Here is a 12,591-nt window from a genome sequence, read left to right as displayed (position 1 = left end):
TTCTGGAAAACACTGATGTGAAACTTGATTGCTAACTGAACCAAAGAAAAGTCAATTGATACCACAAAGCAAACATTCCAAAGGAAGCACACAAGGCTGGAAATCAGGAAATGAATTTATTGACTACTAGTAAGCGCTTTCGTCTGGTGAGCATCACCAGACTTCTTCAGACAAAATTAACCATACATTTTGAAACTTTTATACCCTTATAAAATCAATTAATCAATTTAAAAGACAAGTTACATTCAATTACATATTTAAAGATTTAAAGAAAAACAGCCCTAAAGAAGAAAAACTTCTCTTATAAACTGAGGAACACTAGGAAAAACATATATTGTTCAACCATATTTAAACCACAGTGACATATAAAAACATATAAAAAATATATGTAATATATGAATATAAATAGAATACCTTCTGAAAAAATACATTTCAAAAATACATTTATATATGCATATATATGTTCCTCAGTTTATAAGAGAAGTTTTTCTTCTTTAGGGTTTTTTCTTTAAATCTTTAAATATTTAATTGAATGTAACTTGTCTTTTAAATTGATTAATTGATTTTATATGGGTATAAAAGTTTCAAAATGTATGGTTAACTTTGTCTGAAGAAGTCTGGTGATACTCACCAGACAAAAGCGCTTACTAGTAGTCAATAAATTCGTTTTGGTGCTATTTCCTGATTTCCAGCCTCGTGTGCTTCCTTTGGACTATTTGATTTGTGGTATCAATTGACTTTTTCTGTGTTTTTTGCACCATGGCCGAAGGAACTCTTGGTGTCACCTATGAGGATTTTAAGCAGCTAAGAAACTCCATGCAGTCTCTAACAGCCCTAGTACAGCAACTTTTACCTAAACCGACTATGGATAAAGATTATTCAAGCTCGGAAACTAATTTTAATGAAACACCTACTGTTTTGAGGGAAGGAGGTAACACTACTAATTTTATTTTACAGGGCTCTGAGCAATTTCCAGCCCTTTCTTCTCAGACTGTAAGTTCTTTTCCAGTCAATAATAATAATGTTAATGTTGGTTCCTTTGGAACGCTTGATTCCTGGCTTGGCAGGAATGTACCATCATCTTAGCCCAGTGTGGGGTTTCTGATGTTATTGATACCAAATTAACTGTGTTTAAAAATAAATTAATGGACTATAAAAAATTACAACAGGAGAATGCTTATTTTCATGAGTGCCTCAGAGTTCGCCAAGTCCCAAAAGGCCTTCGGACTTGGAAATTCCCAACTGGTTTGGTTCAGCATTCCCTTTTTCATCAGGAACTGTTGGCTCTCTTCGACCACCATGGCTGTGAGCTCATGGAGCTCATGGTTAAACATAATAAAGTTTGCCTGGAGAGCTTGCTTGTTGAAATCCGTGCTCTGGATCAAGAAATTCACTCAGCAGGCTTGCACGAAAGCAGCTGACATCAGTATGATGCTATTTTCAAACATGTCGATGGTGTGGTAACAGTCATTGCCAATCGCAAGGCAAAGAAACTGGAAAGCAACCTTAAAGCCTACCAGGCAGGTAAGGCTTATCCTGCACCACCAGTTATATGTGGAAATCATGTAGAACATCAAAGGCAGTCCACGGACCCGGGAGAACTTGTAACAACTGATTTTGAAGGGGAGGATGCCCCTTTAGATGCACCAGGGCCGCAGAGGTCAGAGAGGCTCAGGAACAGGAGGCCTCAACACTGGAACCCCTATCCACAGGGAAATGGTTGGAATCAACAAGGACAGAGGAACGGACAAGTTTTCAACAACAGGAGACAACAGAGGTGACTGTTTTAAGAACATTTAATATTGTTTCTAATTCATCTTGTGACTTTAAAATCTACAATTATTCTGTTTTTTCCCTTACTGTATAACATGCTGATTTATTTAGTAAGGGGTACAATTTTGTACCTAGTAAATCATGTAATCTTGGAGTGTTAATTTGTGATTTGAAAATGTTCATTAGGAACTTGAATTTGAAATTTTTGCATAGAAATGACAATCATGACAATAATAGTAACCATAATGACTGCAGAATACCAAGTACTTTTAACCCTGACCCACATTATTTGTTTAAATCTTTTGAAACAGCATGTGAGATGGATTTTCGTCATTATATGGATAATTTTAGAGTAGACAATAATTTAAATAATCTTTCTGCTCTTGAAACAACTTTATTGTCTGAACTTAGGGGTAAAACTGATCTCAGTTTTATGCAACCAGACAAAAGGGGAGGCATGGTGATTTTTCAAAAAGAAGATTATATATACAGAACATGTTTAAACTATTATACAGTAGTACCTACAATGAGCCCTCCCTCAATGAGGTCAATATAGCATACTATAGGATCGATTGGGAACTTTTTGATATGGTTACCCAGTAACAGATTGGTACTGAAGATTATAATTATATGACTATCGAAACCCTTAGAATTCCAGTTACATTTGGAGTTCCAAAAATCCACAAGGATCTGGCTAACCCTTCCCTTTGGCCAATAGTAGATTCAGGCTGGTTAAAAACTAGTTATATAGCCAGGTTCTTGGATAGTAAACTGAAAAATAAGGTCTTAAACATTCCATATCTGTGTTGTGATTCATGGCAGTTTTTGGAAAAATTTAAAAATCTTATCCTCTTTGGAGAGGGGGGAGTTTTTATCACGATCGATGTCAAGGACCTATTCAGTTGCATACCCTATGGTACGGGGTTGGATTGGTTTTCTGACCTCTTGTATATCGATTTTGGTATTGAACAGGGGCTTATCAATACTTATACTCAGTTAATGGAAATAGTTTTAAAAAATAATTATATATATTTTGAGGGCCATCACTTTAAACAACTTGAAGGTTTAGCAATGGGGTCGGCTTGCAGACCCCTTTTTGCTAACATAGTAATGGCCTGGTGGGAGAAACATTTTTTTTCTGTTCTTCTTTTTTTGAATATATCCCTTTGTATCTCCATTACCTTGATGACCTGTTTATGGCATGGACAGGACCCTTAGAAGATATTCCTGTATTTATTGATTATCTGAACCAAAGTACTGATTTTCTCAAATTCACCTATACAGTGGAAAAAGAAAAGATTTCCTATTTGGATGTATTGATTACAAAAATAGGTGAAGGGCAGTATGCTCCATTATTCTGGTAGTCATCCTATGCATGTCAAGCATGGGATTATCAAGGATCAGTTTGTTAGAGCTGCCCGGATGGTCTCTCAGTTTAATGATTTTCTGTTAGAATGTGATTTTATGAGCAATATGTTCCCTGATAGGGGGTACCCTATTAGTTTGGAATACAATATCAAACAGGAGGTCATCAATAAACGAAGTAATGGTTTTTATGTTCCTATATTGGGAGGTTCTGGCATGACAACAAATGGTTAATTTTTATTACCCCTTGGAACTAACAATTATTATACAAACGATTGAGAAGGTATAGTTATTAATGGCGAAATACAAAAAAAAATATTGGAAATACTCAGGAGATTATATGTTCTTTTGTTTGTACATATTCCAGTGATAGTCATATAGTGCAGGATATTGTTAAGAAAAACTGGGTTATTCTTATACGTGAACAGGCTATGATGGACACCTTCAGGGATCATCCTAATTTTGTATTTTGGAAAGGCAAGAATATTAAGAGTTTATTAGAAAATCCCCTAGTCATTGAGGCTAAAGGGAGTATGGCACCCTGTGGTATGTGCCACCAGTGTAAGCACATACTGAGAACATCAAGTATTAGTATTTGTGGTAAAAAAAATTGTGGTTAAGGGGAAATATAACTGCCATAATCATGCAGTTGTTTACGCTGCTGTCTGTTCCCAGTGTTCAGCCTTTTATATAGGGAAGACGCAGTGTAAACTTGTACAACGTATATATGAACATTTTTACGAAATTTGTCAGCAGGATGTAAAAAATGCACTATACAGACATTTAAGGATGCTTCCAGACCATACTTTTAAATTTTTAGTGATCCAACAAGCAACGTGTAAAGTTAGGGGGGGACCCTGGAAATTGCACCTTGAGGAGAAGGAAGCCTGGTGGCAAGTTTTTGTAAATGCTTATTCTCCACCAGGACTCAATGATACAACATCCATTTCTAGCAGGCTCTAATTAAAAGTCCTTGATAGATGAATATAGCAATAACCCACGCCTGGGTGTGGGTAATGCGGGATTTACCCACGGTTGGCGTGGTTTGGTCTCGAGGGCGAAGCCCGAGGGACCAAACAGACAACCGTGGGTAATCCCGATTACCCACACCCAGAAGTGGGTTATTGCTATTATGACATTATTTAAGAAAAGAAACAATTACTTTTCTTAAATAATGGCATTGTATAATGCCTCTTTGCTGCCCTTCCGCAGCTGTCTGGTATCCGCGGTAGTTCTGATGTACTGCGCATGCCTATGCAGTACATCAGAGCTGTGGCCAAAAGCAATGGAGAAAGCAAGGTCTCCGTTGCTTTTTTACTGTTTTGCTATGTTAAATGGGTTTAACATAGCGAGACAGCTTTAAAATAAGCAACAGAGATGTCCGTTGCTTATTTTAAAGCTGTCTTGCTATGTTAAACCCATTTAACATAGCAAAACAGTAAAAAGCAATGGAGATCTTGCTTTCTCCGTTGCTTTTTTTTTTAAACCTGTCTCGCTATGTTAAATGGGTTTAACATAGCGAGACAGCTTTAAAATAAGCAACGGAGATCTCCGTTGCTTATTTTAAAGCTGTCTCGCTATGTTAAACCCATTTAACATAGCGAGACAGGTTTAAAAAAAAGCAACGGAGAAAGCAAGATCTCCGTTGCTTTTACACTAATAAGCTATGTTAAAGGAGTTCAACATAGCGAGACAGCTTTAAAAAAAGCAACGGAGATCTCCGTTGCTTTTTTTAAACCTGTGTCGCTATGTTAAACTCTTTTAACATAGCGAGACAGTGTTTTAAAAAAAGACTTATACTAATGGAAAAAGTCCAGGCGACCGGACCTTTTTCCATTAGTATAAGTCGATTTACAACGTGCACGCTGGCCAATCAGCGTGCACGTTTTGGAATATTAATGGGGTGCCATGGTATAATAGAAATTATTTATACAACTACAATAATAATGTTTTAGTATGTATAAATGTATATATAAATGTATTTTTCAATGTATTTTTTCAGACAGTATTCTGTTTATATAAATATATTACATATATTTTTAATATGTTTTTATATGTCACTGTGGTTTAAATATGGTTGAACAATATATGTTTTTCCTGGTGTTCCTCAGTTTATAAGAGAAGTTTTTCTTCTTTAGGGTTTTTTCTTTAAATCTTTAAATATTTAATTGAATGTAATTTGTCTTTTAAATTGATTAATTGATTTTATATGGGTATAAAAGTTTCAAAATGTATGGTTAACTTTGTCTGAAGAAGTCTGGTGATGCTCACCAGATGAAAACTGAACCAAAGACCTTGTTACACATGGTTTTGACAGTGAACTCCTCAATCCACAGAGGAAGCATCCATTATGAGGACACTTTGGGGCAGGAACAAATCAGTACACCAAAGCAAATGCCTCTTGCAAGATGCATAAATCTTCATTGGTCTGTCTAAGTAGTCTGAACCCTGGGACCACTACACCTTGAGGGTGCCTTCTATTATTCTTCTATGGTATCTTGCATATTGCACCATCAGAACTAAGGCTGCCATTATCTATAAATCCCTTATGCATAGACTGTCAGAAGTGGATAATCTAACAAATTAAGTAAAACTACTGAATGGATGTTCAAGATTCTCCATAATGGTTAACATTTTTCATATGTCCTCGAATCTGGAGACAGCATATGATAATCAAATTCAGGTCTGGAGTTAAGCAAAAATATGTAAAGTTCCTAATCAGTGAAAGGTGTGGAGCAGAGCGTCTCTGTGCCACATGGCACTGTCACCCTCTTGCCATCAGTCATCCCAATAGGGAAATAATTTTTGCCTTGTAGACACAAAGAGTATTACTGACATGTACTTTGTGAACTCACTTTGCAGTGAAGGGGAAGTTGAAGTGAAAAGTCCTAAACTTGTAATAACTGTTGTATGTGTTTCTGTCTGCTTTTGTGTTGATACGGAAAAAGGTCCATGTTGATCAATGCTCCTCCAGTTAACAAATGCAAATAAATGCATTCTAAATAATACTTCTTAACTACTTCCTAATTTTTAAGTGAAGCCAAGCATCCAAAAGCTCTAAATAGTAAACTTATTATTTGTACAGCAGAATAAGGAAAACCTGAATATCAACATTTGAAACCAGAATAATATCCAAGGTCTTGTTATTTTTTTATATCCTGAATGGCTGTTTTCCTGTGGAATTATTTGCATAAGCCTCATTGAGACTGCTTTTTATTGTGGACAGATATATAGCAAGACAAGAAAGGGGGGGGGTTATAAGATAAAAATAAATACAATGGTGCTACATGGGAAAGATAATACAGCTTCTAAAAGAAAAATGTGGAAAACAATGACAAGTTATGCAAAAAATAATATTCAGAATACATAAATGTTTCAGAATCAGTCCTTCCATCTGTTGAACAAAACAGAATTAAAAAAAAAACACTTTTATAACAGCAGGTAAACAATCACACTGCAAAAACATTTAAGTATCTAAAATTTATGCTGATTTCATTGTTAATAAATGCCCTATAATGAGATTTAAATTAAGCTTTGTGTGCCTTGTATTTCTAAATCAAGTGCAGTTTTAATAAAGTATCTACATCACCACCTGTCATATCTTTCTAAAAAACTTGCAGTGACTGAAAGTAAAAATCATAGATAACACTATCATCACCGCTACTTCCTGATGTTTACATATTAGACTGGTTTCTATAAGTTCTATCATATTAACACAATTTGAGTTACACTTTTCTGAAAATCCAATTCCAAAAAGAGCTAAATTGAGAAATCAAAAATTAAAAAAATATATATATATATTTTTTGCAGGGGAGCAAACCTCAACTGCATACTCCATGTGGGGGTGGTGGTGGTGGTGGAGTGAAGCCTTAACATCCCCTAAATTATATATACCAAATCTATGGCTGTAGCACAGTGGGAAAAAAGGAAAAAAATACCCTGAAAGTATACTTCCAACTCAGACAATACAACACACTATGGTTAAACGAACCACAACGGTCAAATTTTGATAAGAAGACTTACAATTGCAAATGAGCCAACAAGATGGGAGTATGCCTACTGGATGATTTTTCAACAGAATGTTTATAAAAATCTAGCAGTCTGTATACCCTTGGCATATACAGACATGATAACTGTACTTCTTTTCTAAACATACTAATCAAACATAAACAAATCTCCATTAATAGTTTTGTAGTGTTCAGTAGTCATTGGTGTATGTAACTTTATGCTCTTTTTTCTAGGTTTTATGTGGGGAAAACTAAAAGGTAGCTAAGGATTGGAATATCTGAATTGTTATGTGATATAAGAACACAAATATAATGCCTTAGCAATGCACTTTAAGAATAACAGGGATGATGATGTTCAATTAGCTTTTAGATTTCAAATACTGCAACTTATCTGAGGTGGTGATGTGGCTAGCAAACCATTACATTTGACATTAACATGGGCTTAACTTAAAGTTTAGTACAATTCCTTAGCTAATGATGTAATAAAATCTATTGAAAAGTTATACATGCTGAAAATATTTTTTATTCATCATTCACACCCATGGTAGTAAATGCTTTCCATTTACTCACATTTGGTAGAGTCTGAAGCAGGGGAATTGCACTGGACTTGATTCAGGCCTGATTTGAGAAAGTTGAGCTCCTCCTTCAACTTCTTATTTGATTTACTGAGCTGTAAAATTCTAGTGTTCAGCATGCATTTTCTTTTAGTCTGCAATACACGTTTTATGAGCGTTCTAAAGAAAACACACAGGATATTCAAAAGAGTTACATGAATAATAACATAAAACAAAGTGCAGTTCCTGTTGTCAGACTTGAAACTTTAACTTGGGTAAAAAACTTTCTTACACTGTGAAGGACTCCAATGAGGAAGAGAAAAGGCAAACACTACTAAAAACTCCTGATGTCCACCACGGCAGTAAAACTTAATAGTAAAATCAAAACTTTAATAAAAAGAATATAACATAAAATAAGCAGTCCTCAGTCTTCCGATAAGCGCTTTCGGCAAATAAGCCTTCCTCAGATCATATAAAAAGGACTGTCCAGCTTTTGTATTTATAAGGCATCACAGTCATTCCTCATTTAGTTCTCTGACACGCCCTTGTTGCAAACCAAAAGGAGGCCAGCTATCAGAGAGGTATAATTTCCTTCATTGTAATTAAAGGGGCAGTGCTTCTCTTTACTATAGGATTGTATATGAGAAAAGTAATAGCTATGGATGTGAATACATTATATGAATGAAGCAACATTCAAGTAAATTTGCTAATCATATTTCTTCTATTCTTAAGTGCAGGTTTTAATGGCACAATAGTATTCAAGCCTGGTGATCTGTTTGCTCTTAAATTAATTATCAGAAAGATCCCAATAATGCCTTAGCAGCCCACGTAGCACAGTATCCTTCTCATTACTTTGTATTTAAGGTCATAGAGGCAGTCTGTCAGACCACAAGAGGAGGTGATGTTCATAATTGCACAGAGCTAAGGGAAACATGCTGGATAATTAATTTAAGAGCAAACAGATCACCAGGCTTGAATACTATTGTGCCATTAAAACCTGCACTTAAGAATAGAAGGAATATGAATAGCAAGTTTACTTGAATGTTGCTTCATTCATATAATGTATTCACATCCATAGCTATTAGTTTTCTCATATGCAATCCTATAGTAAAAAGAAGCACTGCCCCTTTAACTACAATGAAGGAAATTATACCTCTCTGCTAGCTGGCCTCCTTTTGGTTTGCAACAAGGGCGTGTCAGAGAACTAAACGAGGAATGGCTGTGATGCCTTATAAATACAAAAGCTGGACAGTCCTTTTTATACGATCTGAGGAAGGCTTATTTGCGAAAGTGCTTATCGGAAGACTGAGGACTGCTTATTTTATGTTATATTCTTTTTATTAAAGTTTTGATTTTACTATTAAGTTTTACTGCCATGGTGGACATCAGGAGTTTTTAGTAGTGAAACTTTAACTTGGTTGGCATACAAAAAATATAACTAATAATTTCTGGAGATGTAGGAACAAATACATTCACCTACAAAATCGCGAATTTAGGACATATCTGATATGCTACTTAAAATACCAGATACACACTGTCATGAGTCTTTAACAGCAGATTCTGGCTGAATAAACTGTAGCAGTGCACACCATGGAATTAAAAGAAACCACCAACAAGCAAATGCATACACTTGTTAGCTACACTTTAATAATGCAGCGGAGTTGCCTTTCAGATGTTCTGGATAAGTACATTTTGCAATTTACTTTTTACAATTAGTTCTAAAATTTGAAAACGTGAACTATATGGTTAAGAACTTTTTCACATGAAACATTTTCTTTTGTTCTAAAACAATTTAATCAGATATAAAACTCTTCCTTTAAATATATTTATACAAACTTGGAGTTACATCAGTCTTCTTAGTACTCTTTGTTTTACACTGCACTTTTCCTCCTTTAGACAATCAAATTTTGACCATTTAGTCATACATAAATATTTTCTAAACCACAAATTCATCTTGGACTTTCCACAGGCATCAGAATCATCCCTAAAAAGAGTCTGATAACTTTATTTTGTGGTAAAGTCATACCTGCTTCCTTGTTATTTTTTAAATTCATTTGTTAATCAGGTAAATCCAATAAGCCAAATACATTTTAGAGTGACCAAGGAGTGCTGTCTGGTTGAGCAACTTGCTTAGAGTCACACAGCAGGCAAACAGAGATTGAGAGAGTGAAACCCAGGACTAAAGGATGCCTATTATTTTCCTTCTACCTGTTCCATTTCATCTTGCATCATCCAGTACAATTTCTCTCTTACCATGCTGCTTGAAGAAGAAGGTCCAGAATTACTGCATCCTCCCAGCTGGTAAAAATCTTGATCTCAGCAATGCCCTGCTAAAAGATCAAAACTAAGTAATTTCAGAAGAGGACTGGAAGAGAGGCCTAGTGAAGCCCTTGTTTATGACCTACTGACACACATTGCCTCCCTGCACAAGAAGTATGATTGCATGAATCCTTGCTTGTTTAAGTGCCACATGATGGATTGGTTGTCTGGCCAAATTAAGATGAGCTCTGGTAAACCCTTCTCTTCAAATCATTTAGGGCCAGGAAGACTATATATAATTGCAACTAGGTAATGTGCTACTCCCGATCCAAGAAGGACCGCTTTCCCTGAATCATGGAGTTACTGAAGAAAGCTCCTCATTCTCCTTGCAAAGTACTTGTCATATAGGATGGGTTTGACTGCAGTAATGGAAGACCCACCTGAATGTTGATGGGGAATGTTCACCACTCCATGGCTAAATGGCAGCCACTGACAACAGAGTCCTCTGCAACACCCACGTCCTAAGGCATACAAATGTTATCATGAAGACTGTGGTGGCTACCAAGCTGAGAAGGTGCAGGAGGCTTGATCTTGAATAGTCCACTGCATCTTCAACCATAATGCTAAGATTGTGACTTCTTGTGACCTTTTCAGGGCAGGAACTACCAACAACTGCTTGTACCAAGCTCTGTATGCATGAAGGAAAAACTCTGAGATGGAGACAGGAAGAACTTCTCCCAGTTTATTGTCACCCTGAGACTTCAGGCATATATGTATCCACATTTGGTATGTCATTAGGGAGTCCCTTGCTTGGGTTACTAGAAGATAACCAGCCAGCAAAATAAGGGATCACAAAGAACTACTTCTCTGCAAGTCTAGCCACAGAGGAAAATCCAAATGGTAGCACTTTATACTGTAATGATCCCACCACAGAAAGATACAAATGCCACACAATGATGTCCCATAACAAAATGGATGCACCCCATTTCAACAGTTCTGTGAACCCAACTTACCAATCACCTGACCCATGGAACCCAGCCAACTAAAAACTCAAGACAAATCACCAACTCTGATAAAAAGACATGCAGATAAACTCCCCATCTCCATATTCATATGACCTCAGAAACTAATCATAATAATCTTAACATAATAAAGTCAGAAAACATTTTGCACAATGAAAAGAAAATACATAAATATAATATAATGCCATTTTCTTGAGAAACATTATATGTTGAAGTATCCCAAATGTCAGAATGGCAACTTGCTCATTCTAACTCCATGAAACCTGACTCAAAGAAGTATAATACAATAACATGGGCTGTTTGCAAGGTATTCATCATATTCACTGACATCATTCAAGCATGTGACAGGAAGGGGGCATATTCTTCTGCAGATTTGCCATACAGAACCAGATTTATCAGTCATGACCAATTAAAAAAGCTGGTGAAGTCCTGGATGGGACAGAAGCTTTCTCTCTTCTCTAGAATCAGAAGGAGGTAGGACTGGAAACTTTGGGCTCATTTCAAAGGCAGAAGAGATTCTACAGCCCATCTAAGAATACAGTCTGGGCCTATATCAAGAGTTCTGATGAGATAACTTGGTCTCTGAGCACAACCCTTTTTTCAGGAGGACACAGGAGCTGTAAAACACGGCTGTTATGATGACAGCTAAAACCCACATGTCATTGGTGATGTCTCTCTAGGAGAACTATGCACCATGGCAGCCTAAATAGTATTCAGGACTAAGACTGCTGGGTTTTTACAGCCATCCTTATCATAAGGTTGGCCAGAATCAAGGAGGCAAGACCATTTGATGGTTGAGTGCCTTCCTCAGTCTCTTAGGAGAGCTGTGTATGTGTAGTGTACAAATGTTTCCTTAGCACGTGTAGAATTTAAGCAATATTTTTAGAGATAACCCAGTTATAGTTTACAGCTTACTGTCTAAATACATGACTGGCTTTTTGCCTCGGTAAGCACTAATAGAGTGTTTCATTAAGTTGTGAATGTGTATGTGCAGTGTAGACATGACTGAGCAACAATCTCTGCATTTTTTTTTTGGACACATCCTAAATCTGTTAGAGATAGCATTATATTACATACTGGCTCTAAACACATTTAAATGAGCTTCTCACATCTAGTATTTTTGGTAGGATTATTTCGCAATTAAAACAGATCCCTGTTGCCTGTTGTGTATACAAATAGTACTGGGAACAAGATACCAACGAATTGAAACTGCAAGCCTGATGAAGTGCTGCATCAATCAGCATAGGTTTACTGCTTTGTAGTAGCATAGCCACTGCTGCTCTCTTTTGACTATATTGAAACAAAGCAATAAACCTGACATGTTAATTGCTGGAAAATTCTGTGGTGATTGAACCTTCAAAGGCTTTGTCACAGTTTTTGGCTGAAAGTGTGTATTGCTTTGGGAATCAGCAGAAAACCTAACTATTTTTTTCTTATCTGCATAAATCCCAGTCCAGCCATTAAACCAATGTGTTGATTTTGCACATACACAGGCAAGCACAGAAACACCTGTAACCACCTCTTTGAGGATTCTACCACCATCTACATACCTGTTTAACTGTAACCAGCAAAGCCATTGAGATTTTTTCCAGTACTCTTTGTATTATGTAA

At 36.3% G+C, this 12,591-nt stretch overlaps 1 protein-coding gene across 4 annotated transcripts in view; it reads right to left on the bottom strand.

Annotated features, from left to right (window-relative positions):
• LOC122816649 (IQ domain-containing protein E-like) overlaps positions 1 to 12,591 on the bottom strand; it is a 292,142-nt gene that overhangs the window by 168,843 nt on the left and 110,708 nt on the right. For all 4 annotated transcript variants that reach the window (XM_044089582.1, XM_044089585.1, XM_044089584.1 and 1 more), the window contains exon 7: positions 7,716 to 7,879. In XM_044089582.1, the coding sequence (XP_043945517.1) occupies positions 7,716 to 7,879 (164 nt within the window). The remainder of the gene's footprint in view (positions 1 to 7,715; positions 7,880 to 12,591) is intronic.

Source organism: Protopterus annectens, chromosome 12.part0 (assembly GCF_019279795.1).
Source record: "Protopterus annectens isolate FY-2018-M chromosome 12.part0, PAN1.0, whole genome shotgun sequence".
In the NCBI taxonomy this organism is placed as follows: Eukaryota; Metazoa; Chordata; order Ceratodontiformes; family Protopteridae; genus Protopterus; species Protopterus annectens.
The sequence above is the reverse complement of the archived record's forward strand: the minus strand, read 5'-3'. Positions and strand labels throughout refer to the sequence as shown.